The sequence below is a fragment of the Strix aluco genome, chromosome 14 (genome assembly GCF_031877795.1).
Source record: "Strix aluco isolate bStrAlu1 chromosome 14, bStrAlu1.hap1, whole genome shotgun sequence".
Lineage (NCBI taxonomy): Eukaryota > Metazoa > Chordata > Aves > Strigiformes > Strigidae > Strix > Strix aluco.
The window spans coordinates 16,882,881-16,909,697 of NC_133944.1; the positions used below are offsets into that span (position 1 = coordinate 16,882,881).

Here is a 26,817-nt window from a genome sequence, read left to right on the forward strand (position 1 = left end):
TCAGCACACTGATTTCATAGCAGCCGCTGATTTGCATAATCTGAATTTCACCTAAATTGGATACTGTAGTAAGTAGATGGTACAGAAGTAACTGTACTTAGTACTTAATGGGACTCCTTATACATTTTTCTATACTTTGCAAGTTTGGCAGAGAGAATTCATTTTAAATAAACAACTGCAGAAATGTGTTCTTTCAGTCTATATTTAAATGGATGTACACAATTATCAGATAGTATGCAAATATTTTTATTACTTTTGCTTAAATGACTTGGTGTAGGTGTCTTTACCATAAAAGAAATAGTCACACATTACAACATCTATGCCATTCCTTTGATTTCTTTAGAGTTATCAGTGGAAAACTGTTACCTTGTAATAATACAGATGTCAGTAAAACAAGTGTTCTCTTAGATACTGCTGCATTAAACAGGGTTTAAATAAGGACTCTTTGTTCCGTTCTGGTGTCTGAGAAAAGCAGTAGTAGATGCAAGTGTCAGACTCGTAGTAAGAGTTCTTTGCATGGAGAATTCTTGAACCCCACTGTTACAGTGTGATGTAGTGGGGAGAGAAGAATCTTGCCTCCTGTTAAAAACAAAACTGCTACAGGATTAAAGTCTTTTTCTTTATAACAACCAGAAGGCAATCAAGCATTGTTTCAGAGTGATTGAAATGTGTACAACTGAAGTCTAAAGAATCACTTTATTTCAGGAATGTAGATCACATGAGATAACCACTGGATATATCTCCTGCTGATCTTAGCAGGTTTTGTATCACAAGTATTTTTCTTCAGCTAGTGCTACAAGCTAAGAATGTCTGCTGAGGAACAGTGTCATGGATGTCCATACTTGTGTTGTTTGAATTTGCTTATTTTTACATGGAAAATGGCCAGGAGCAAACTCTGCCTTAGTCTTGCAAGTCAGGTGCAGATGCTCATGGTTTATAAATTCATCAGCTGTTACCAGTTGCCATGTTATTAACAACTTTGGTAGCATTTGAGGTGGAGTATGTATTCCGGTCACTATCCCTAAACGTGTGGGTGTTTTAGTAAACACTACAAGGTATTCTGACATCAACTGCGATTTTATTTTTTTTTTCTTGAACAATACACTTTTCATATAAGTTTGCAATAGTCCAGAATGGCGAATTTAGGTTTTTTTAGAAGGTGTTTTCAAGAACTGGTGATGTTGTCATAACTGAAGTACATTATAAAGAGCAAATATGTGTAGATGCTATCCTTATCTGTTTCTCTTTCTTTCCTAATGATTAAAAGGAGGTCAGAATGGCTTTAACATTCCACAAGTTACCCCATGTCCAGAAGTTGGTGAATACCTGAAGATGTCTCTAGAAGAGTTACACTCACTGGATTCCAGAAAAATTCAAGGTTGTGCACGAAGACTGCTTTGTGATGCTTACATGTGCATGTATCAAAGTCCAACGATGAGTTTATACAAATGAACAATATCCTCTGGAAAACTGAAGAAACAGTAGAGAGTTATTGACTGTTGCATTTGCTGCATTTTTGGTTAGTTTTAATGCAACCGTTGCTGGCAATGGATGCAATGACAAGGAAGAAGTTGACTATGAGAGCAAAAGGATTACTGTTCCAAAAACTACGTGTGGAGTTCTGTAATTGAAGTATTTAAGCATTTTGCACTCTAGGAAGTGTGCTTGTGTGTGTTTGTTTTATAAACAAAGTCTAAGTGAAGTTACTAAAACTTAAAGCTTTAAGTGCATTGATTATACACAGGCTTTTTTTAAATGTTGAAGGTGGAATTACATCAGGAGAAACCTCCTTAGTCCATTGAGAATGTAAAGACACACAGCATTCTTGCTCAGTGCGTTTCTGTGGACCTAGGATGATGATTCTCTTGTGTTTCTCTACCCTCCAACCCCCACCAATCCTCCCCACCCTTGATCTTTTTAACACCATAGATTCTCTCTGTTGAAGAGAGAATAACTTCAGTTTTAGTAAGATAAGTTTTAGACTGTTCCTTGCATATTAATTCTGTTCTGTTATCTGTCTACTACATTCTTTTCAGTTCACACATTTGCATCTTCAAAAATTAACGTTCATTTAAAGATCTGAATTCCTATCTTGTGAAAATCAAGCACACAGATTTGCTATCTGTTAACTTGCAATTTTTGGAGGGGAAAAAAAGGAGGAGAAGAGGGTATTAAGGGGAAGCATAATTGCTGAAGTATAAAATTAGCAATGAAAGTTAACAGATGTCTTATTCTAAGTGTCTATTTTTAAAGAAACAAAGCAGCCTGGAACAGAACAGCAACTATATACAAATAATTTGAGGACAAAACATTAAAATAGTTGATTGCCTCAGGGAATGTTACTGAAGTGGATTCTAGTCCTTGGTAAAACAAAACTGACTTTTCTACAGTACATTAAGCTACTACCTGGGAATATGTTATATATCTGACTCTTCATTTCAGGATTACTAATGAATATTAAAAATCTCTGCCTGGAAAGATGAAACTATAACTAAAAGTAGGTCAGAGTTTTACTGTATGCCAAGTACCTAACTGGAAAAGCTGCACAACCTGTGTTGATGTAAAATACTTTGAAGTCTGTTGGTTCCTGTTTGCAATGAAATACTGTTGGTTTAGCTGCTCTTTAGCTACTTCTGTCTACATTGACTAGCAAACATGCAACTATATATATACAGTAAAATCTGGTTGTACAAATTGCATATATATAAGCTGTACATTTTCAACTCTAAGATGTTTTATATGGAAAACTTCCTTTTTGGGATCAAGTCTATAGAAGGAGAGGTCACAAAATACAAGAGAGGAAAAACCACTTTGCAAAAGCTACTGATTTAAAGACAGTGGAGATTGATCCCATATTGTAGAAAATGTGGTTACTTTGTTCTTCTTGGAAAACTTAAATTCTTTCTTTGGGACACACTCTACCACAGAACAGTACCAGAGAGAGATTTGAAAACTATCTTTGAAGGACTGATGTGTCTAAAGCAAGGGGTGCTGAGGGAGTTGAACTGTTCCATTAGCTGCTGCGTGAAGCATGCTCTAATTTTTCACTCTCAAGAGCAAGAAAGTTATTAAAAGTGTCACGGTTGCTTTTGTCTCTAATAGTCTCCTGCTTTCCACGTTCCCTTCCCTTATTTATCTAGTCCGTGCTTCTTGGCAAGGCTCTATTTCTTTAGTTTCAGTACTTCTGTGAGCTCTTGAACTCTCCTGAAAAATTTCAGTGAGGCTTTAGGTGATGGATTCTATAAGCATCTCTCAATGGATGGGATATTGTCCATTGGCACGTCCTTGGCTACATACAGTCCTGCTCTGGGACAGCAGCTGCAGATGCTCAGATGCTGTAGAAGCATCTCACAGGCAATATAAGGTAAAAAGACTAGCTATAGGTCTTGGCTAGGCAGCTTGTATTTATTAGAATGGATTAGAGAAAAATGACATAATCTGAGCGACAGGTATGGTAGCCCACCCTTGGCTACATACTGAGGAGGAAGTCCAGCCACAGCCTCCAGGTACCTCAAGGGATGTTTTTAAATAGAGCTGTCTGCAAAGCAAAGGCAAGAGGGGGCTTGCAAAAAAAAAAAAAAAAAAAAAAAAAAAAAAAAAAAAAAAAAAGCACTAATAATACAACACTCAACTTGCTCTCTACAAAGTTTGATACTTTCATTCCCCTAGCCCTATTGTGACTCTGGACCTGAAAGTAGTTGCAGGTGGTGCCCCCTTCTGAACAAGGAGCAAACAAAGGCTTTACAAAGTGAACAAGCACAAAACCAATGAGACCAATTTGAATGTCTGGATTCTTGCTCTTCCCTATCCCTAGATTTATTTTCTGGTTTTCCCAATGCGTTAACTTTCATATGTCTTCCACTTATGTCATCTTTCTTCCTCTCCCATATATTACATACTACCTAAAGTTATAGTTATCTTACCCTCTTCCTGCCTGAACTTGGAGAACAGCCTTGGAACCGCTGTGGCCAGAGGGGAGACTTGGACTTGGCAACCATATTAAAGTTTTCTAGGTGAGTAATGTGTCGTAAAATACCCACCTTTTTTACAACTGCAAATATCCAAGAATCCCATTTTTTCAGGATGCGTATTCTGTTAGCAGATGTGAATTAAAATAGCTGGGTGTAAATGAACTGCTTGGCTTCTTGCCTCCAATCTTCTGGCCTTCGACTGCAAATGGAAAAGAAGTGGTGTGAACTCTTACTGTGGTGCATGTAGAGATCTTATGGAAGAAAGTGGGAGTTCAAATGCATTATTGTGCATGCTTCTTGGTGACAAATACTGTGTTTCGAAATGCAGGCAGTGCTTTACAGCTTGCATTTCATACTATACATTATTGCAAAACTGTAAATAGTTTTGCAAACAGTATATGATTACATTGTTTATTGCTTATCACTTAAAGAGGGCAGAGATGTCTTCTATAGCATTTAAAAAAAAAAAAAAAGTCTTGGTTTTGACAATTGAGTTGTCTTTTAAGCCAAAAAGTATTGCTTTATGATGTGCTGCATTGGGTTGGAAATAATCTGACAATGTAAATGAAATGCTGTGGAAACTAACCCCAGGTTTTTTTCCTTTCTCAGAAAGGACTATACAGACAGAAAAGTGATTTCACTGTGAAAGGAAACTTGTAAAATAACAAGGGTAAGAAACTGTTTTTAGCCTTCAGCATATATTGTAGGGGAATTGAATAAGCTATTTTGAAGATACAGCCTGCATTTTTAAAGCATCTGCTGCTGTCAAACATAATGCCCAAAGAATCCAGTGACTAAGCACCCAACTTTGATGTGTTTAATGCATTTGGGAACCTCCCAATCAGTTCTCTCTTTTTTTTTTCATATGGTGAATGTGCCCATAAATTAATAGCACTTAGCTCATTGTTTCATGGTTTGGCTCTTAAGTATTGCTAACAATGGCCTTAACCTGTGAGTAGGAAAACATAGAAAATACAGTTCCTGACAGCCTGTAAAAACACAGACATTTCATAATACATAAACTTTCGTAATTGGTGAGAAAAACCGCACTCTCAGCCTCTACTCTGCTAATCATGTTTAGAAATAGGGGTTCAAATCAGCAGAAAATTGAACAAACCACTGCACCACTAAATGCTTGCTTATTTTGAACAGAGTGGGTAAAGAGAAAAGGTTTTATTTAAAGATGATGCCTTACACACTACTAAAACAAAACCAAACAACTTAACCCCAAACCCACAGTAAGCTACATCAGAATGCTTGTCTTTGGGAGATAATTGAAGGAAAAAAATACAAAAATATGTATGTTCAGTAAAGGTCTTTCTAATATCTGTAATAACTGATTCTGTGCTCTTGACAATGTAGTACTGTGTTTAACTAAACAGCCTGTGAGATCTCCATTTTAAGCAAGTACTATGTGTAACAGCAATTACTCATAATCATAAATGGTTCATTTCAATGCACTTATTTTTCTTGTGCACTTTATACTCTACTGAATAGATGAACTTGGTCACCACAATCCCTAACAATAGCCTGTTTAATACAATACTAAGGCACAACATGCTGCAACCTGGAATTTTATGGTTTCAGAACTGAACTGGTGTAAAAAGCAGCTTGAAAGTTTTGTGTATTTTTACCACTGTAACAAAGCATGTTTTTTCTCTGTTCTTGATGTTTTGCTAAATAAACATCCCATGTTTTGTGCACAAATAGTCTCTTAAACTTACAAAGGCTGTCTCCAGTAACAAGTTAGGGAAACAAACCATTGTATCAGGTTGCCCTCAACTAGCCTTAATTTTTTTCCCCCAATGGTAGAGCGGAATTAGCTGCTGCTGGAAAGGAATGTACCATGTGCTCTTTCTGTATTAATATTAATTAAAAATATTATTCTTACGGCTCTATTCATTTCTTTGGGGGCTTGGCGTTTTGGGAGTGTCACAAACAATACTGAATACAGTTTTGAACTAGTTTGTTTTATGTACTTAGAGAAGGATTTCTTTTTATATATTTTTTATAGTCTCTTAATTTCAACATTTCTAGAAAATTTAGGAATTGCTGTACTGTATCAAATCACATCTAAGTATACTACTTGTGTCTACCTTATACTATAATGGAAAACTAACAAAAAGCTGCTATAGCTAACTGTAGTTTGCCTGTGGGGAAAAAATATTTGAAATGGTTAGTACATTACCTTGCTGACCCTAGATGATCAGTTCCTTCTGGGATCATGCTGTAGCTTCAGTGCTGCTTCCAGAGCTACCATTTAGAAGCCCTGGATACCAAGTTTGCATGCATCCTCTAGCTAGAAAAATACTGCTAGGTTTAATTTTTTAAATTTCCTGAGTATTGTAGTAATAATAATAAAGGCCTACCCGGGACAGCAAAAGGAATGCTGTCAATTTTAAGTATTTTTAAAATCTTTCTCTTAAAACACTTGTAAAAATACTGGGAAAATACATTTTTAGGAAATGTATTGCCTATTTCTGCAGTGTAAAGGGTCGGTTTGTTTTTTTAAACTGAGTTTTTCATTTGCAATAAGATTATTAGTTGACTTTTTAAAAGCTAAAGCTGAGCCTTCCTGTGGATCACTATGGGAAAGGTGCTCAGAACAAGTCACTCAACATTTTTACAGCACTACCATCAATGTTTATCCTCAGGAGAGCTGATCTCTGCTGAGCAGCTGCAGCTGGAGGTCTGCCTGTATTTCGAGTGTTTAGTCACAAGAGGGCAGTGCCTGTTCCAGCTGGAAACTTCTTGCCTGTTCCTAACCCACGGCTTTTAGAAATGAAGCATTATATTCATAGGTGTCTATACAGCTATTGTAATCCCATTTTTATAGTGCTGCTCTTAAAACTACTTTTGGGCTAACAGGTTTATAAATTTCAAACATACACCAAGTCTAACGCACTGGGTCTTTAGCTCGGAATTGGCTCAGAATTTGGCTCAGAATTGCCCCCTTGGCAGTTCATAAACCAGTGCAGGCTGAGCTCATGTCCTGCCACGTGTCGGAGCGGCCCAAGGGGCTGCTGGGCTGGCATCGCCAACACCACCAGCAGCCCCAGCCTGGGCAAGGCGGCTTCAGGGCCTTCCTGCACCCAACCCCCCGTGGCTCTAGGCCCAGCGATGCAGTGCAAAGCTCTAATAATGGAAAACTGGGTCCAAAGGAACCGTCTGAGTGACTAAGGCAGATACGGCCGGGAGATGTAAAATACCTAGGAGATCTGGGGGCATTTGTAGAGCTTTGGGGAAGTTAATGAAAACTGCAAACAACTTGAATGCAGTAGTAATTTCTCAAACCAAAAACTTCCATGCAAAACAAAATGTCATGGGAAAAAAGCACAGTGTGAGTCAGTCACAATCTTCAGTCACTCCATGAGGAGCAGGTCTAGCTGCAGCTGCTGAACCTGGCGGTGTGGCTGCAGCCTCTGTGAGCCCTACTTTTCTTTAGGCTCTTCCCAGAGATCTGCTCCTGGCCAGCGCAGGAAATGGGAGCCGGCTGAGGCCCACCTCCCCTGTGAGCTGGTGTGGGAATCGAGTGGCTTTGGGGCCAAAGGAAGCCAGGGTAGGCAGGGGAGGTGGTTCCAGCTGTATCGTCACTGAAGCTTGGCATAGAGAACACCTTATGGTCGCAGGCGTTGGTTTGCTCCTCAGGAGCTGCAGGCGGCCATGCCGCCCCCTCCCCTGGCCCCCCGCTCCCCTCATGGCTGCCCACTGATGGCTGTACTGCTGGGGAGCGCAGGAGGCCCCAGGGCTGCTGCCGCCGACTGCCCCACGGCTTAGCGACTGCCCCACAGGGTTCCGGCACCTGAGGGCCCGGGCAGGAGCAAGGAGGGAAGCCCTACCGCTGCTGAACTACCTAGGTCCATGACTGGAAAGGGTGCAGGCTGCCATTCCCACCTCAGCCCACAGCCAGCACTGCAGGTACTCATCAGTGGTGACAAATACATTTGATGCCTTTTACAACTGAGCTAGTAGTGCAATAAAAACATTTACAAAAAGGAAAAAAAAACCAAATCAAACCACCCTGCATTTTATGGCCCTAATGGTCAAGTTCTGCAGCTGATTGGCCTGTGTATACAGACGTTTGATAGTGGACATTGTTATTTATTAATCAATTTTATCAATTAATTAATTGAAGAAAAATTTGGAGGTTTTCTGGGCCTAACTATTCTCTATATGCATTAATAACTGAAAACTGAAATAATTGTGTGCATATTTTCTAGCACATGACTCTCATTTGTTTGTTATTGTTGATGCTGTCTTACCTGATGGCCAGTAAGCCACAGCTGCCCTTCCCGCGCGCCCCCCCCCCCGCCGGTTTGATGCTGCAACAGTGGGTGAGCTACAACATTACCAATGCTGGGCTGGGCTGGGGAGCTGGTGGGGCTGGGCCTCCTGCCCACACCCCACGTCTGGGCTCTGCTCATGGGGACGGTGACACTCAGTGTCTCGCCCAGAGTCCAGAACACACACGTGTTTCATTAAACCCCCCCCCCCCCCCCCCCCCCCCCCCAAGCTGGGCACTACCTGCCTGCCTTGCTTGAAGCAACCCTCAGCTTAAATGGAGCTATCTTACGATGCCACATGGTAGCTACACATCAGGGGGGTTTGAATAGCAAATAAGGTGGTGGGCTTATTTTCTCTCCTCCTAATGTCCACTTAAGACCTGTTTTAGACAACTAAGTATTCGGGAGTGGGAGTTTGGGGTGGAACATGGCAAAGAGTCCTGTTAGGAGTTTTGCGGGGCTGCATTCGGCGCAGCTCAGTGCAACAGCACCGTGTCCGTCGCAGCGCAGCCGGCAGCACCCCAGGGCAGGGCTCTGTCTGCAAGGCAGTGACAGCTGGTGCCTCCTCAAGGCAGGAGCTTACATAGATACAGCTTTTATAAGTGTGACACCCACACTAACAGAAAGTTTAGCCAAAGGCTTTGCAAACTTCCTACCTTTAGGTTTCTAATCTGTGAGGAGTCCTCTCTTCCCGTCCTATTTCTCCTTCATTTTCAGCTGATTCCCTGTTCCACGAAGAAAAGACATCTGGGAGTGTAAGGATAATTGCATATAAGTTACATAGTAATTTCTTTTTAAACAGTCTATAAATTGGCTGGATTCACCTTCACTTTTGAATGACACCAGTTTGTATATGCTAACGCTCACACGTTAAGATGCTATTCACTATCCACACTGCATATTGGGATTTTTTTTTTTTTTTAACCATGCAAATTGCCCACCTATCAAAGTAATTTGCAAAGGTAATTTTGTTTCTACTCATCTATTACAATAAATTGATGAATAAATAAATTATAATGCAGCAATTAAATGTATAATGAGATGGGCAACAACTATTAATAAATGCAGAGCTAGTTGCCCAAAGGTGAACAGACTTCCCCTCTCTTCTTACAAGTCAGGTAATGATCTTTCTATGATTGAGGAACAAGCAGCTGCTAAACATGTAAATGAAACCAAGGGATATATAGTTCACACTATAATACTGTTCTTCAGCATCATTATTATTGTCACATTATCGGATCTTCTGTGACTTTTCCTCTGAATATTTAAAGACAGGGAGGGGATATGCAATTATTTTTAAACATCCTTCTGCCAGATGACTGTCTGAATGAACCTAACCATGTTGCTGACGTGTGGGCTCCCTTCAGTAACCTAACTGGTACCGCATGACTGAGTTTTACCCCAGCAGAGCTACTTCAAAACCAGCGTTAGTCTGCAGGATAATCCAAAAGAACATGCTGAAATTCCGTGAGGGCTGGAAGTTTATTTTTTAAAATAATTCAGCGTTACTAAATATCAGATCTGAACAAAACAATACAATCAGGGCATAAACTAGTGTATTTTCTGGTTTTAAATATGGCTGTAAATTATAGCACTACTGCTCTCAGTAGTTTGACATCGCCATAAAGAAAAAGCAGAATATTCTTAATACCTTTTTGCCCCTGAGTTTTTCCTGCTGGAGTAGGCATGCTTTGGGATGCTTCACATTTCTTCAGTTCCCATCTATCTTCAGTATTTTTTTTCCTATTCAAATTAAGTGCCAGAGAGTTACCATTTCACAGGAGCATCCTTATTTCTTTCCTCAACAGCCACAACAGTGGATCCCTTGTCATTTTACTCCCACTCTTTCCTCAAAGTGCTCACTCTCTCTCTCTGTGTCTCTGTCTCACCTCTCCATGTTTGCATTTACTCACATGTATGCTTCACCACCTGAGATCACATTATACAGAAAATTTGTTTTTAAAGGAATGATTGATGCATTTACTGGTTTTGCCCCAGTCTGAGCTGACTCTGGCAAGAATGATCCATTAACATGAGGCTGAAGAGATACAGCATTGCCCAGAACATCAAGTTGTTTATCTAAAACTTTCTTATATTTAGAAGAATAAGGGTTTTCTCCCCCCCTGCATACAGTTTGTGGATTTCAAGGGCAGCTCATTAGTTAGCAGAGACTTCAATGAAGCTGCAGTGGTTGATTTATTGTAATAGATGGCAGGAAACAGAATTATCTTAGCAAATTAGTTTGGCTGATAGGAAAGCTGGCCAGCAGATAAGATGCAGTGCTGACGTCTGACCTGACCTGCACATGCTTCTGATGGAGTTACGCTGATTCACAGTTGAGGATGAGTTGTTACACTTAACAGAAAGTGCTCAGGAGGAACAAACAAGCCAGCCATGAACGTGGCTAGGAACTGCATGCAGCATGCTACCTGCAAGCACTGTCCTTGAGACTGCCCGGCTGCCCTGCAGTTTCTGGCTAAGGTGAGAAATATTAGCTGATTCATTAGCTGATCCATGCTTTTATACAATTCAAACACTCAGCAGGCATCTATTTCACAGAGGAAGCTGACAAGTTTTTTTCAACTGGCATATTGCAGTCACAGAAGTTCAACTGTATTTACCAGCCCTGATGAAGCAATTTCCTTGGCTTTTCATTGCTGCACCTATCTGGGTCTTTAAAACCCAGCAGCAGCTGGCATGAGGGGGACCTACGGCAGTTGACCTACGGAGCTTTTACTAAAGACACATAGTCTTATACTGGATCTTTCATGCAGATAAAACCAAAAGCGTCTAATTCCCGCCCCCCCCCCCCCGCCCTTACTAACTGACTACTTCCATTTTTCCTGTTTAGATAGGAAAAAAAAGAAATCCTGAAGTCTTTAATAAGCTCACAGTATATGTTATTTAGCACTGAATGCAGCTGTCTTCACAGTAGTGTGCAGAAGCTGTTTAAAACCAGGCAGAAAAAAGATACATGTAGATATAAAAAACTCATATTTGAGAGGAATTTAGTTTTGGAGGTGTCATTAACTGCATGCGTGTGTGTGTGTGTGTGTGTGCGCACCCATGTGGTTGTGGAGAGGGCACAGTGGTCATAAAATGAATCAAGAGCTTGCCTGCCATACTTCATCTTGCCATTGCTCCCTGGAGCACGATGGCCAGGGTGGGGACTCTGGGACAAAAGCCTTCAGGTGACATTGGTGGTGTATTGCTATACAAGGTACTCAGAAGACATTAAATGAATATAACATTTTCTAAGCAGGCAATAGATGTGCCTCCAACTCTGCTGCTGAGGATGGCATGAGGAATTTTTCAGCACAGACTCTAACTTTGTCAGCAGGCCCCAAAGGATCCCACTCCGAACAACTGATAGTTTTAATATCGTTCATCCTTCACAAGCAATTACCTCCCATGCCCTGGGACACCCACAGTTTGGTCAGGGATGCTGACTCTGACCTCACAGACAAAAATTCTGGAACTTAGTGGAGCAATTGATTTTATGCCCTGTCAAGTCCCTCATAAGCTCAAAACTGCAGAGTTGTGGAAGACCTCATCATAAAAAAGCAGGCTGAGAAATGTACATGGAAATCCTGATCCCCACAGATACTGGTATCAGTGGGTGGTCAAAGCCTTGGCACTTGTGGGACACCTGGATGAACATAGTTATCAACGGTGTGTAGAAATGAGTGAAGAACAGGAGTTTTGCACTGTGGTTAGTAGCATTCATCCTGTCTTGGCAGAGGCCAGGAAACCTGCCAGACCTTCTACAGCCAGAACCAATGGCCACCTCTTTTAGTTCTAACGACTAATGTGGGGAAATTAAATGATAAACATGGAGAGAAATACAATGATAAACATGGGGGAGGGGGGGCTGAAATGAACCCTTTCTGCAAGGTAAGAACTCAGTGATAAATAGATCTGTGCATATTTCCCAGCCTCATTCCTCACTTGCCAAGTCTGATGCTATTTTCATTAGGTCATGTTACCATACATGTCATTTCATACAAAGGTGCAGTATATCACAACTGGAGGTTGAGGTGCTTGTAGTGAACACAAATGAGCTTGTAATGGTCCATCTGCTTTGATTTTATTTAGTGATCCCTCAAGGGCTGGGAGCTAGAGTGAGAATAACAATGCTTCAACCCATCTGCTATTGTAGTACCAGCTCCAGTTGAATTATCACATGTTCTGAGTGGCTGGCATATGCTGTGACATAAAGCTACAAGAAAGTGTTGCTCTCCAGCTGTTGTGTTGACAAATACTTTTCAGCCAGTCATTAAGTTCAGCTCAATAACCAGGGGGAAACTGCAGCTAAAAGTTGATTATTATTTTATTTTATTTTAAGCATTAGAAATCACTAGTACAATATATTTTATTTAAAAATGTGTCACTAAGGGCACACGTTGTATATGGGCTTTAACAATAAAAATTTCTCTGTGATGCCCATAAATTTTTGTGTTATAGGATTGGATGGGCATCTCTGTAACTGACAGTGTAAATCTTAGTAATGAAACTACGGCTAACCTTGTTTAAGAAGCAGCACATCTGAAGCTGTGTATGTATAAACTGGCTGGCTTAGGGTTGCTATGGGCCATGAGCATACCTGACCACAGAAGGAACGACTCAGAAAGAAATTGTGATCTGAGGCCACATGCAATGATGGATAACTAGATTGTCTTTAAATTGAGGAGGAAAGCAAGTAGAGACGCATGTAGAAACATTTACCTGGTGGATGCAACAGGTTCGGATGGCTCATCTGGCATTGCTCCTCACCTGGGCTGCAGGGTGTGATTGCTAAAAGTGGCTGCTAATTTTGCTGGTGGCCTGCTGAAAAGCTCAGGACACTCTGGAGGCACCCTAATTTGTGGCCACATGGAACACTTGCTTCAGAGCAAGTCTTGGAAGAGTACTTGTGGATCTTTGCTGACAATGGTCAGATTCTCCCCTTCTCCTTCCTCTCTCCACCCTGTCCTCTTGGGGCTGCTGTGGGTATGGAATTCACCACTGTGTCTGGGAACAAAATAAAAGGAATTTCCCACAGGTTCAGCCAGATGTATGTAGGAAATGTTAGGTCCCCTGCACAGTCTAATGTTCCTCTCTGCAGATAATGTACTCAGAGAGGGCACGTGCCTTTTGGGCACTGTCCACCGTTCAGCAGACGCATGTTCAGTGAGAACAGAGCAAATAAAATCTGTTCTTGATATTTAAAAAGACTCTCCAGAATTCTCATCCCTAATCTGAGATGGTCCTGCTGTGGGTGGAGAAGGGATCGGTGAGGGGTTAAAACCAGAAGACACTAAGCGATGGTACCAAACCCTCAGTGCTGCTGCTACCCCGGGAAGGCAGGGCGGGCTCTCTGGAGCATGGCTCTTGTGCATTTCTGTTAACCATTGCATTAGGGATTCAGTTCTTAAATACGACTTACGCTTGTATTTTGTCTCAGAAAAACAACAGGCACTGTTCATACTGAAGCATTTCAGTTCTAGAGGTTTAGATTTCCTATTGTATCCAAAGACCTGTGGGTGCCAGCTGTCACTGGTGCTGCAGTTGTATTATGATCCCCTGGCTAGTGCAGGAATTGTTGATTACGTTGCCTTTTGAATCAGTTGATTACCATGAATAATAGGCCAAAAAGGCTGTCAGCATTTTGACTTTAACTATAACTGTTACAATTAATTATGGGTTTAATTAGCATATATGCCTAGCAGTAGAGAATATAATACTTCATGGGTAACAGATGATCCTGCAGCTGTAACTTAAAGTGTGATACAGGTTGGGATACAGATAGTTATTAATAAATGGCTTCTATTGTTTGAGGTCCTTATTTATCAAATTAGCAGGCACGACATAATCAACCCAAACTGTATAATTTATAATAATTGATTTCATTTTGACTGACCACCAGTCGGCCTACTACCTGCCCTGAGAAGAAAAATAGCCCTATTAGGATAAGTTTAATCCTAAACATAGCTAATGAATCCTATTACTTTAAGGTCATATTCGAAGCTTTTGTTAATTGTCAGAACCATTTTAAATTGATTAGAGTTAAATTAAATCAATGTAATGTTTAGAAAAACAATATTTCTAATGGATGAGGCCAAGCTGACCTCGAATAAACATATTTATCAACCGATTTCAGTGAATGAGAAGGCTAGCAGCTGGGCTCATAATTCATGATTGTCTATAATATGGGAAATGTCACTATCTAGGCAATTAATTATGTCAGGTAATAAATCTGTTGCTCACAGTTGAGCATTTGCCAGTTGGGGTGACAATACCCTCAGCAAGGTTATGATGTTTAGAGACTCTCTCCTCCCCCAAACCGACACTTTACAGTAGCAGAACAACTACATACAACTTTAAGGGGAATGAATGTGGTGTTTTCATAACTGCCATTTACCTGACAACATGCCAGACTGTGATAACTTAGTATGAAATAATTTCTCTACCAGGTCATTTCAAATAACAAGGATGTTCTATGAGGAAAAACTTTTGCTGAACTACATAACAACATTTCCCAGGCTGGAGAGGTCAGAAACTATTAACAGTTCCTTACAGACCACTATTAAGTGATTGGTTTGCAGCAAATACATTGAGTGGAAAAATGTATAACGATCAGAGAAATAATTGTTTTGCACAAGCTTGAGGGTGTGAGAAATTCAGAATGGGTTAACATGAACTAGGCTACATGATACTTCGCAGGTAATGACAGGTACTGTTTAATACAACAGGACATAGGAAAAATGATACACAGAAGTAGGATCAGTTTAAGGTTAATCATGCATTCAGTAGCTTAGGAAAATGTCTGGCATTATTGCAGACAAATGACACAAAACATCTGTTTTCTGTTCAATATTTTGTCAAAAAAAGAGCAAAGGTAAACTATTTTCATAAAGAAAGGGTGAGAAAATAGTATAAAAATGGCACAGCAGTAACTAGACAGATAAATTCTCATTTGTATAGTGTTGTATGAGCAGCACAAGCTGTCTTATGTCAGATCACAGAAGAAAAGACTGAGTATAAGTAAAGTAATACAGTATTTCTGTTGAAAAAGAGTAGGATAAGAGATGAAAAGTTCACTAAGTTAAAAAAAAATCTAGAGCAGTTCAGAAAGATTCCTACCATTTTTTGGGTTGTTTTACTTATTCTCTAGAACTGGACTTTCCATTTTGTATGTCAATACAAATGATGTGTTCTGGTCGGCATGCTGAAGCAGCACTGTGTTTGCAATGGGTGAATCATCCTCTTACTGGAGGCTATCCTGCTTTTGGAGCATCAGCTGGATTTTATATTTCTTTTTCAGCCATAAACTTCAACACTGAATTTAACCATTAGCCCTGAACTGTACTAATAAATGGTCATATGCTGACAATCATAATCAAAAGTTAATGTAGCCTATGCAGTCTTAGATTTTGCACATGGAAGGTACGATGCACTAGCAGGTACGTACTGCACTTGCATGTACATGAGCAACATTTTGGAACTAAAGTGTTGGCTTCAGAAATTAGATATGTGTCTTCAGTCAACCACATCAAATGGCTCTTAACAGCCATTAGCAACAGTATGTTGTGAATTGTCCTTTTTTTGCCTGAAGGGTATCAACAGCTTCATAAAAGGTAGTTGTGAAAATAAGTACTCAAATGCAAGTCATAAGCTTACATACATTATGAGCTACATAAAAAGGCCTTTCAGTCATAATATAAAAATAGTCTCCTACAAGAAGAAGAAAATACAGATGCTTTCTAGGTGCCCAAACAAGGCAGAGAATGTTCACTAAAAGGTCCTGCCAGCAGGTTTTTTTCATCGTTCCATGGACAGACACTTATGTTTTAAGAAATAAGAAATCTAACTAGAGGTCATCTGGCAGGATTAGACCCTTCATATGAAGCACCCAGAACTCCACTCCATGGACAGGGTGCCTGGATCTCTGCTGCTCCTCTTATAGAGGCTGCAGGCAGAGGCTACAGGCAAACCTTGGTCCCACATTCGCTCTCCCATGGTGGGAAATGTTTTGGTTCACACAGATCAGCTTCCCTCATGCTTCGCCATGGGTCTGCTTTGAGAGCTGGCCTGCCTGTGTTTATGCTGTGAAAAGTGGCTGCTCAGCCACCACTTCTGATACGGTTGAGTAGGACTCATCACAGTGGGTAAATCCAGCTTTGCTTTCTGTTTGGGCTAGACTCTTACATTAAGCTGTTTGTGTTACTGAGAATAAGACAAGCCATAGTGAAAGAGAAATTTACCCTAACACACACAGACTTCATTTACAGTGGGCTGAAGCTGCCACTTGACTTCAAGTCTCTGGCAGATACTTTGCAGATACTACTTGCAATTAAGCATTTAAATAGAAACCAGCTACATTTGTGTATAACTTCTCAGCAGGTCTGGAAGAATATGAGAAAATCAAACCATCAGCTGTGAAACACTATACTGGAGAGCCACTTTAGGATATTAAGGCAATTTGTGTGTGTGTCTGTGTATGTGTGAGAAAAAAGGAGAGATGGTGTTTGCATGTGTGTATATAATTACTACTTCATTTCTTGAGTAAAAGTCCTCCTGCCCTGTTCCCCTCCCTCCCCGCTGCCCCCCCCCCCCCCCTTTCCTTTATGGCAAGGAAAATTGCTCTTCTAACCTGTCTTCAAAATGTAATAACTTTACTTGCAACCAACCACTGTAGACCCTGACTGGACTCTGAATTATTACCGTGAGATGAAACATTTCTTTAACAAAACTGAGTCCTTTAATATCCCCCATCTCTGTTATTAGATGGACGAATGAATTTTACTTTGAACATAACATGTGGCATTGTCTGAAAATTGCCGGTATGAACTGAAGTTGGCAGGTATTTTCTTGCTCGCCTCGTCAGTGATTGCCATTTATTATATGTTGCACCTTTATCTGTCAAATACTGCAGAGCGCTATATTGATTTGTGTCTGCCGCAAAGCAAAGGTCACTTTGATCAACATACTACAAAACCAGAAAAAGTAGGGTTCTGACATTTCATTACCTGGGAAAAAAAGGACTAAAATAAATAAGAATATGTTTGAGAACAGAGCACTTCAATATCACAGTGTGCAGTAACTGTAATTAACAAAAGAACTGCTCTATTGAGGTTAAAGAGAAAAAAGAGAAGGCAGGTTTTCTTGCAGGGACTATTCTTTACATGACTGATTCTGCAACATTACAGCTGTGATCTTACTGAAGGGTTACATTCATTACAAATCAAATACATTGGCTTCTTAGATTCAGACTTTAATGAGCAATAAAACTCAGGAACTCTTTAGGAATTGGGGAAAATTTTATAAAACTTTTCATTTTGTCTAAGAAACCATAATGAGATTGGGGACTTTCTGTGCTATACCCAGATGAAGAGATGGTCCCTACCTTAGGAACGTACAGTCTGAAGAGATAAAGCACGGCAGAAAGAACTGGACCTGCTGCTACATGCAGCATGTCCCAGGTCCACAAGGAGTGAAAGTCAGAGCCAAAAATTAAGCCCGGATCTCAGTTTTCTAATTCGAGCTCCCAGGAGCTTGGTGGTCTTTCAGAACTAGCACACAATAAAGATTTGTAAGGAAAGTGGTGTCCCAGATGACCTAGCCTTGTTATTTTTCTTCATGCCCAGTGTCTTTCGGGCAACCCCTACATATTGCTTCACTGGGATCAGCAGACACTTTGCCTTGTGTAAATAAAATATTTACACAGGGCAAAGTATGTAAATAAAAATTCCAACATTTATGTGGAAATTTTTAATTCTTGCGGAAACTTCTGTTTGACATTTTGGGAATTTGCCTTTAAAATTTCCCCATCCCTTTCCCAGCAGTTTCTCACTTGTTTCTGCAAGAAAACACAGCACTTTTTCATAAATCTATTTTTGCTAGTAAACATAATAATTTTTTTTTTTTTTTTTTTTTTTTTTTTTTCCCATGCAGCTCCCTGATGCCCTCACTCAGGAGCTGAGTTGCTAGACTGGGCTTTTCCTGGAGCCAGATCTGGTAATACACATCCCTGGTTCTTTCCATACAGAAAAACAAACCTGTGGTCTTACAAGTATTACTGCTTTACCTGAACACAGGCAACAAAGTGGCCCAACTACTTTCCCATCATTACTGCTGTGAAGTTTCCTTTTTTCTAGTTTTATATATAGTGTTTAGTTCTTCATGTGAAGTCACATTTGCATTGAAATACAGCAAGCAGTTATACCTAAGATCTTTTGTTATACCTACGATCACTAGGGTGCATATCACAGCTTGCATGGCATATGGCAGTGCTTATCATGTCAATAACAAAGTCTGAATAATGCAATTCTTGGTTGTAATTATCTTTTATTATTACCAAGGGTCATTCCTGGGCTCTTCATCCTTTCATCTCATGTGGAATTTTGGGCTTCCTTATTAATTAAATAGCCAGTGTGATTGAATTAGCCAATTAGCTCTGCCTGAAGGGATGAGCATTGATCCAAACAAAGGGCCTGATTCCACAAACTTGTTGCTGTGAGGGAGAGGCTTGCAGGGAGCTGGCTTGGCAAGAGTGGGCTCATAGGACTTGGCAAACTATTGTTTGCCTATCCCAGTTAATTTGCAATTATTAGACCAGGCAAAAAAAAATTATTTGGATGCTTTCCTACTAGGAAAGTACTGCTTATCAAACATGAAATCTTACATGGGGATGTTTGACTTTATTAAAAAATATGTGTTTGAAAAAAATCAGACATTGCTGCATAGTGTTCTGGTGTTAACATTTTTTTCTCAGAGTCACTTTAAATAGTCATATTGTAATTTACTTTCTGTAAAGTTTAAATTGAAAATGGGAACAAAACCTTTTAACATTAAGAGAGGAGTCCTGACTGTTCCTAGGTATTGCAACAATATTGCTGTAAAATCCTGTACCGCAAAAAACGTCCCACTAAGCAAAAAATTAGACTCTGTCTTCAACAGTTACTTCAGTAAAACAATGTATGTTCCTTAATCTTAAAGCACAGATTAAAATCCCACACAGCAACAGGGCTATGCATCGCTTAAGTATCTGTACCTAAAAGGCCCACTGGATATGTATGCAAATACAGCTCATCTCTCTCATACTCCACCATTCTCACTCCCTTTATCTTGACATGTTTACTATTTCTTCTACACTGTGCTTCACTGAATAGCAGATCAAACTTCAAAGCAACTTTTAGTTTGAAATTTGTTTCCAAGCTCCTAAGCTATTCTTTTTCTGACAGCAGTGGATAAGAAATTGTCACTACCACTGGTGACATGTCATCGGGAGATACAGGAATAACAGATGGGCAGCAGTGAGATAGCAGGAAGTAACTTCTTTAAAAGACTGTGTTGACATCACCAACTGTGAGAGCAGAGGTAGAATAACCCCCAGAAAGGAATCCAATCCGCTCAGCTCTTTCTGACTCACAGGTGTTTTGTCTTATTTATTTTTATACATAGATCATGTTGGATTTAAGATTGTTTGAAGCTTTAAAACAACTATGCTAGAATGAATGGAAACTATTAATAAGGATTATGAAAAGGATGTATGGATTTAGCCACTAACTTCAGTGTTTTAAATGATACCACTAAAATGATAACTAGGATTGCTGATGTAACTGGCGTAGCTGAATGCCATTAATAAGACTCAAGAATCCTTGATTGCAAAGTGAGATCAATGGGTTATGACATTTTGATGTCAGGCTGATGGATCTGACTTTCTAAATGAAGAATAATTGATTATGACTCTTCAGAAGTATGGCTCATTATCAGCAGAGCTAGTCAACTCTTGACACCAACCATACATAACACATATTATGGTATGTCAAAAGTCATCACTTCGGGTCGGTGGCCATGATTTCTGAGAAAATTAATTGTTCTGATTAATGCAAGATATTACAATATATTGCATAAAACAAAATAGTGCATGGCTTCTACAAGGAAAATACCATAAAGGCAATGAAAAGACTGATTTTTTAGCCCTAAGTGCATTTTGTATGTAACAGATGGTCCACACAGCCTGTAAGAAACCTGTTCTTTCTGATGGTAGTAGGAAAATGATATAAAGCACAACATGGGCTTCATTTGCTGCATTTTATAAAAGTCTATGAATCTGTCTTCCAAACCAGGAATGACACAGACCTATAGGAAAACAGATTTCTTGATTTCAAAGAGTGCTGAGTTAGTGCTAATTAATTTTTACAATCTCCTGCTACAATGCACTTCATATTTTAAATTTAAAAAAAATGTGACAGTGTTTTATTTATAATACATTACAGTCCAGTCCATAGTTTTGCTCCAGAGTGTAAACTCCATTGTGTGTAATTGTTGTACAGTGGATAACATTGACACTGTCATGGAGAGGACATTAGATGCAGGGCATAACAATATTCATGGTAATAAAATAATGCCTGAACACTCCAGCCCAATACCCCATTCTGTACTGAGCACTACTTTTGAAAGAAGTTTATCATACAAAGGAAAGTGCTAAATACAATTTTAAAAAAGGTGTATTGAATGTGATCTGTTCACCAATACATTACCTTTCATTGTCTCCTTCAGAATTCTTGGAAAAGCTCTGGGCCACTGAAGGAAAATCAGTCACAGCAGAAATTTTTGCCACAAGGTCTGACAGAGTGAAAACAGAAAATAGCCAGGAAAAGACAGATTTATCTTGGGAAATGAAGCACCCAACTTCCCTGTGCTACTAGCTTCTGAATCACTAGATGTAGGATATGCAGGATTTCAAACAGGCATTTCAGTTTCAAACCACCACATTTAACATTATAATATTAATTTGGCTTGGGGGACATCATAATGTATTGACTTTCCATCTAGGACACTAAGATATTAGACAATTACAAGTTCAGTAATATCACTAATTCTGCCAAGTCTTGCCAATTATTCTGTCTCCCAAAGGACAAAGAACAAAGAGCTTCATACTGAGAAAATTACCTTTTTTACAAAAAATTAAAGGAAAAACTATTGTGAAGAAATATTCTTTTAAACCAGGGAAGGATCTGCTGAAAGAGATCTTTTTTCCTCTTCTGGAAAAAATCTGGTGTCTGGCTGAAATAAGGTGGCAGTTATTCAGGTGGGGATTACTCTAGCTTGCTTCTAGTAGGAGTTGGACGTTAACTTGTGGAACAGTTTTGGAAAAGTAAAGTCTTAAAAATAGCTAACAACTACTTAATAAATAGTAACAATTACTAACCATAATTTTACAAATTCCTCTACATTTTGGAAGGTCAGAAAATTCTGAAGTGAACTGTGATTTAGGCATACCGTTTTCTTTTGTGTCTAGAGTACATATGTCAGAATGGCACTTGAGAAGTGGCAATTTCCAACACTTGCTATGCTTGTTGACCTGCTGTTCCAGATGACTAAATAGGAGGTCTCTTGGTTTTACGAAGTCATGTTCACATATATGGTATTGACTAATACTTACATGAGACACAATTTGCTACTGCTCTGAACTAGGCCTGAGCATACACGGAAAGCTCTGCTCCATTTTGATCTCTTCTTATTTTATGTCTGTACTGTTTGGGGAAAATGATTACACAGATCACAGAACAGTGGAGATCTGTCCTGGATCTCTGTTGCTGGAATATCACCAGCCAGCAACATCTGGAGTTTTAGTTACTGTAAATCAGTATAATTATGAGTTAATGTTTTCAGGAGAGCAATTGCTTGGCACTTTATCAGATCTTAAGAAATTCCATTAATGTTACATTACCATATCATTGCAGAGAAATCCTAGTAAGCAAATACTGGATCAGGCCCTAAATGTCAATTCAGAGTCATAGCACTGTAGGCTGTTTCTTAAATTCAGTTTCTTTTCTGGAGAAAATTTAAAAAATTGCAAAATCTGCCCAAATCTGGTAGATTTGATTTGATGAACAGCTCATAATCTACTAACTGAAACCTTCTAAGCAGTTTGTCAGTTACTGAATTTAAGCCAAAATTTTTTTCATCCTTAATGGAGAAGTCTGTTACAATTTAATAATGAAGGTACAGAATATTAATAATGGGTTTATAGAAATTGCCTTAAACATATACAGACTTCACTGCTGCATGTTGTCCAGCTGTAGCAGTTTGAATACTTTATAGAAGAGAACAGAGTTCTCCATAATTTTTAGAAACAGAAAGAGACTGAACAGCTTACAGCAGCTCCAACACTGGGGTTCCTGGAGAGCTAAGGAGACCTTGTGTTCCCTCAAGAGGGTTTGCAGGCTCCTCTCGCCCCCCTTCCCAGCATGTCCGTTTGCTTCTCTGGCCACCAAACTTCCCCCTGGAGGGGCCCTTCACCTGATGCCTGCCTGTCTGCAGTTGTGTAGCTTGTATTTTGCCTAAGAAGTCCCTAAGGCAACACAAAAATCCTCCAAATAAATAGCTACAGTTCAGACACATGTCCTTTTTCCCTGACTGCTTCCCTTCCACCTGCTGCATATTAATTTTTTTTTTTTTTCCTGTTCTCCTGTTTGGCTTACCTTCTCTGGAATGCATCTGTATAATTTTTATTCTTCAAAATCAATAAATTAATAGTGAAGTTTCTGAAATGGCTGGCAATGAGGGGGGCTTGATCTCACCAATACACAGCCAGAACTGCCTTGCACCACTTGCTGAAAAGGGGCAGAGTTTATCATATATGCTGAGCATCATTGGAGAGACTGGGAAGACACTTTCTAGAAAAGAAGACAACTGCACATACTGCTCAGACTGTAAAAAATACAACAGAAAAAAGTAATGTAAATGTACCTACTGCTGTTAAAGTCTTGTATTTATTTTTAATATTTTCCCCATAACCATTCAAGTTCCTCAATATAGGTCATTTGGAAATGATGGCTTGGTTTTTGTATTGACTTGACAGTTATATATTCAGCATATATAAGCTATGGCTCAGCAAACAGAAAGCAAAAAATAAGGCATGAAATATCATCTGCTGTGCAGGAAAATGTACATCAATGGATTTTTAGCATGACATGTAGGTTTAACAATTATAGAAGCAATATTTCAACAATATGATTCTCAGATGGTGTTCCACAGACCACTGCTGGTCCACAAAATTGTGTTACAATCCTTGCCAGGGATACCAAGGCAAATGTCCGTCACAAGTCTGCCAGCGTATATGCACAGAGGTCAGAGACACTGAAAGACGAAGAGCGAGGTGCAGCTGTAGGCCATGGACACATTCATGGCAGTTCATAGACAGACTCACAAACATCCAAATGCAGGACCAAGACCAAGTTTGTAAATAACTAAAGGCTGGTTTAGTACTGTATTCCAAGTACTGTTTAGCCTTGATCACCTGTGAACTGACTCTTTATGGAGCCAGTTCATTGTGTTTTGCAGTGTGAAATATCTTCATATACACCAGTAACTCTTAGTAAAGGCAGACTTAGAAAACCCCAAGCCCTCAGCTTATTGTATAGAGGTAGCTCATCCCTAGACTCCCAGCTTCCAATTTCAGGCAGCATTTGGCTCTCAAACTTCCAGGGAAACATGAGCTCAGGGTGACCAAAGCAGCTACTTCGATCTGCAGAGAGCACTTGGGACGATTACCTTATTGCCTTATTCATTTCTGTGAGGTGTTACCCTAGACACCCAGGAATGGTAATTTAGATGTCACGAGGAGTTATTGAACTCCTCATGTAAGAAATATCTGTACAATTTGCTGAGAGTGACATCTCATCTTAGTGTCACAAGGGGGTGATAGCTGGATGATAATGCCACTTACTTGTTTCTTCCCCAATCAAAAAGAAGAAAAGCCTAGCAAAGCAGAGAAGCCCCTAGCAAAGCATCACAGTCATTTGTTATATTGATGATTATTTTTTATTTTTCAGACTGTAAGAATGCTTTGTGCTTGGTGCTGTACAACTGAGGAACTAAAGATGACACTTTCCTCAAAAAGCTTTCAAAGAAAAACAGTGCTAGTCACAGAAAGATGGACTAACACAGTCCTGGTCAATATAGTAGTCTGTGATTTAAATTTTTGCTCATTTGCATAGTGTAAAATGAGTGTCAGTTCTGATTAGCTGAGTTTGATTTGAAAGCTGGAAGAGTAGCATTGCCAGCACGAGCTGGAGAGCAAGTCAAAGACAGGATAGAGCTGCATAATTATTGCAAGAGTTGGAAACAAACAGAAGATTCTCCTATGCAGTAAAGTAGTTCCTGCTCCCTCCCCATCCTGATTCCCATTTTTTGTTAGGATGAGGGTCTGAAGGACTAGATTTTGGGAAGAAATGAAGAATAGTAGTAGCTTAAATAAAACCACAAAACTCCTGTGCATATAACTGGAAAAAACTTTAACCACTGCACTGATGAAGTAACTTGAGAGGAGTGCTGCTTCTCAAAGATGCGAAGTTAAGTGAGATTTAGAGAAGGAGGCCAATTTCAGTTTTAGGACATCATTAGCTCTTATTCCATGGAAATTCCTTCTAGTTACTTATTCAGACCAACGAAGAACCAAAAAAAGTAATCCATGGACTATTACTTAGGCCATCACTTGAGTGTTTCAAGGCTATAACTTATAGATGTGATTTTCCCCACCCCCATCCCATCCCACAGAAAACTTGTGATTTTATGTGCTTTTTTATGCATGTATTAAACAAATGGCACAGCTGAATAGCTTTTCTTAAAAACTGGACATTCACCAAAAAGAAGTTTGCCAGCACAGACAATTAGGCTTTCTTCTTTTAACAATAGATTGACTGACTGGCACATTTGAAATGCGAGCGTATTTTTTATTCCTCCGTTCACCCTTTGAGCTGATAAACATGAACAATGGGAAACAGCTGGGACAGGAAAACATTTTAGTTTGTATTTTCAAAGCAAGCAAGAAATAAACCCATCAGTGGGAGCCAGATCACATCTTCTGCCTTAGGGGTAGTCAGCAATTGGGGGGAAAAATACGATCCATATTTTTAATCAAACATTACATATTTATTAATGTGCAGCTGGCCTATTGTGTGCATGATTTTTTTTCTTTAACGCTGTGCTGCGTCCGTCAGCCTGACATTGTTCTGTAACTGACATTACTCTATAAGGATCTGGAAATGCACAGATTTAATAGGAATCATTGAGACAATTGCTTTCTGTATTATTAGGTCTGCGTGACGTAGGTACCATCTGAAATTCAATTTTAGAAGAAAAATAAGATATTGTTCTATCAAGGCAATTTTGTGCACCTGTGATACAGTAAGAACATACACCCCCACCCTCCTATTTTTCTCCTCACTCATCTAACTTCGCGGCCATTTAATGATACGTGCCACTCTTTTGTTAAAAATGTTTGGGCAAATGTATTTTGATGCTTATTGAGATTAAAGTTTCAGTACATCTCCCTGGTAGCAAAGGTTGGGCTGTTCATTAGTTGGAGGTTTGGCCTTGTCAGGTTCCATTGACTGTTGGCTAAAAGGATCACTTTATCATCATTTGTCTGCAATGGAGACAGTCTTTATTCAGCCTTGATTCCTCTGGGGTCACAGCTGTCATAACTTCACTTGCCTTATAATGCAGACCCTAGTTTTGCAATCCCCTTAGGTAATTGTCTAATAGATTCAGTTTACCTTAATATAGGTAATATGTTATTTATAAAGAAATACAAGGGAAAGGAAGGGATGATATTGCTTAAAACATCCCCCTCCTAACCTACTGCTTGGGATCAATCATTTGGAAATTATGTTAAACTCAGTTCTCATTCTAAACCCGAAAGGGGAATATACATTTTTTTCCTCAGTTTTACTCTCATCTTTTAGCTGCAAATCTCTAGACAGAACCCTCAGGCCTGGTTTTTCACTGGTGAAAGTTGAGATAACTCCACAGATTTTGACAAGGTTATGGTGTTTTGGAGAAAAAGGCCTCCATGTGAGCTTATTTTCAAGATTCTCTATCTAAAAGAAGTCTGGGGCAGTTTGGGCTTGTTTTAATTTATTTTTGGGGATTACTTTAGTTTTGAAATTTCTTGCAACACACTAGAAATTTGCCACACAGAATGTACAAAGAGTTTTATCACAAACAACATATTTCATACTTTTTTGGTTTTCTTTTCATCAGCTGTGTGAAACTGCTGCCACCAATCTTGTCATTATATAACAGGATTTTCCTCAAAAACATACCAGTTCAGTGGGTGATGAAGGACATTCTCTTGTTGGGTTTCAATGGGAGCCAACACAAACAATGGAATACTGCAATTCCTTCCTAATGCCATACTGGGAACACTATTTGCTCCACTTTCAGCACCAGGCTTCTGGTTCATTACCGGGGCAAGCCCTAGGTATTGGCCTGCAGGAGAAGCAGAACAGACAGCCAGCGCCTGTGCAGGACTGACGGGCAGACGATAATCAGGCTCCTTGGATGGCAGTGCTGTTTGAAAGGTGGCGTCTCCTGTCACGTCCAGGAATATCAGCACTGGAGTGAAGCACATGTTCTGGGCCAACAATTTATTTGCTGGAAATGATAGTTTAATTCAACCTGAATGAAGAAGTTTGACCTAAGGTCAATGAGCCAGAAATCAGCAAGGAGAAGGATGTGCTACTGCTGTCCCTTCTTCTCCAAGAGGGGCATCCACTCAGGTGCTCTGA

At 39.6% G+C, this 26,817-nt stretch overlaps 1 protein-coding gene and 1 long non-coding RNA gene across 10 annotated transcripts in view; one reads left to right on the forward strand and one right to left on the reverse strand.

Annotated features, from left to right (window-relative positions):
• Positions 1 to 5,861, forward strand: part of CYLD (CYLD lysine 63 deubiquitinase) — a 29,283-nt gene extending 23,422 nt beyond the window's left edge. For 5 of the 6 annotated variants that reach the window (XM_074839996.1, XM_074840000.1, XM_074839998.1 and 2 more), the window contains exon 17: positions 1,268 to 5,861. In XM_074839996.1, coding sequence (XP_074696097.1) covers positions 1,268 to 1,452 — 185 coding nt within the window. In that variant the 3' untranslated portion in view covers positions 1,453 to 5,861. The remainder of the gene's footprint in view (positions 1 to 1,267) is intronic. The other variant, XR_012625146.1, reaches the window with a different exon arrangement.
• The window catches only part of LOC141929918 (uncharacterized), a 75,150-nt gene continuing 49,391 nt past the window's right edge, over positions 1,059 to 26,817 (reverse strand). The window contains exons 1-5 of one of the 4 annotated variants that reach the window (XR_012625147.1): positions 17,640 to 17,804; positions 12,980 to 13,264; positions 8,911 to 9,001; positions 4,041 to 4,170; positions 1,059 to 1,470 (exon numbers count right to left, since the gene is read on the reverse strand). This is a non-coding gene — a long non-coding RNA (uncharacterized LOC141929918). Of the gene's footprint in view, positions 1,471 to 4,040; positions 4,171 to 8,910; positions 9,002 to 9,905; positions 9,993 to 12,979; positions 13,265 to 17,639; positions 17,805 to 26,817 lie in introns of those variants that run through there. The other 3 variants (XR_012625149.1, XR_012625148.1, XR_012625150.1) reach the window with 3 other exon arrangements.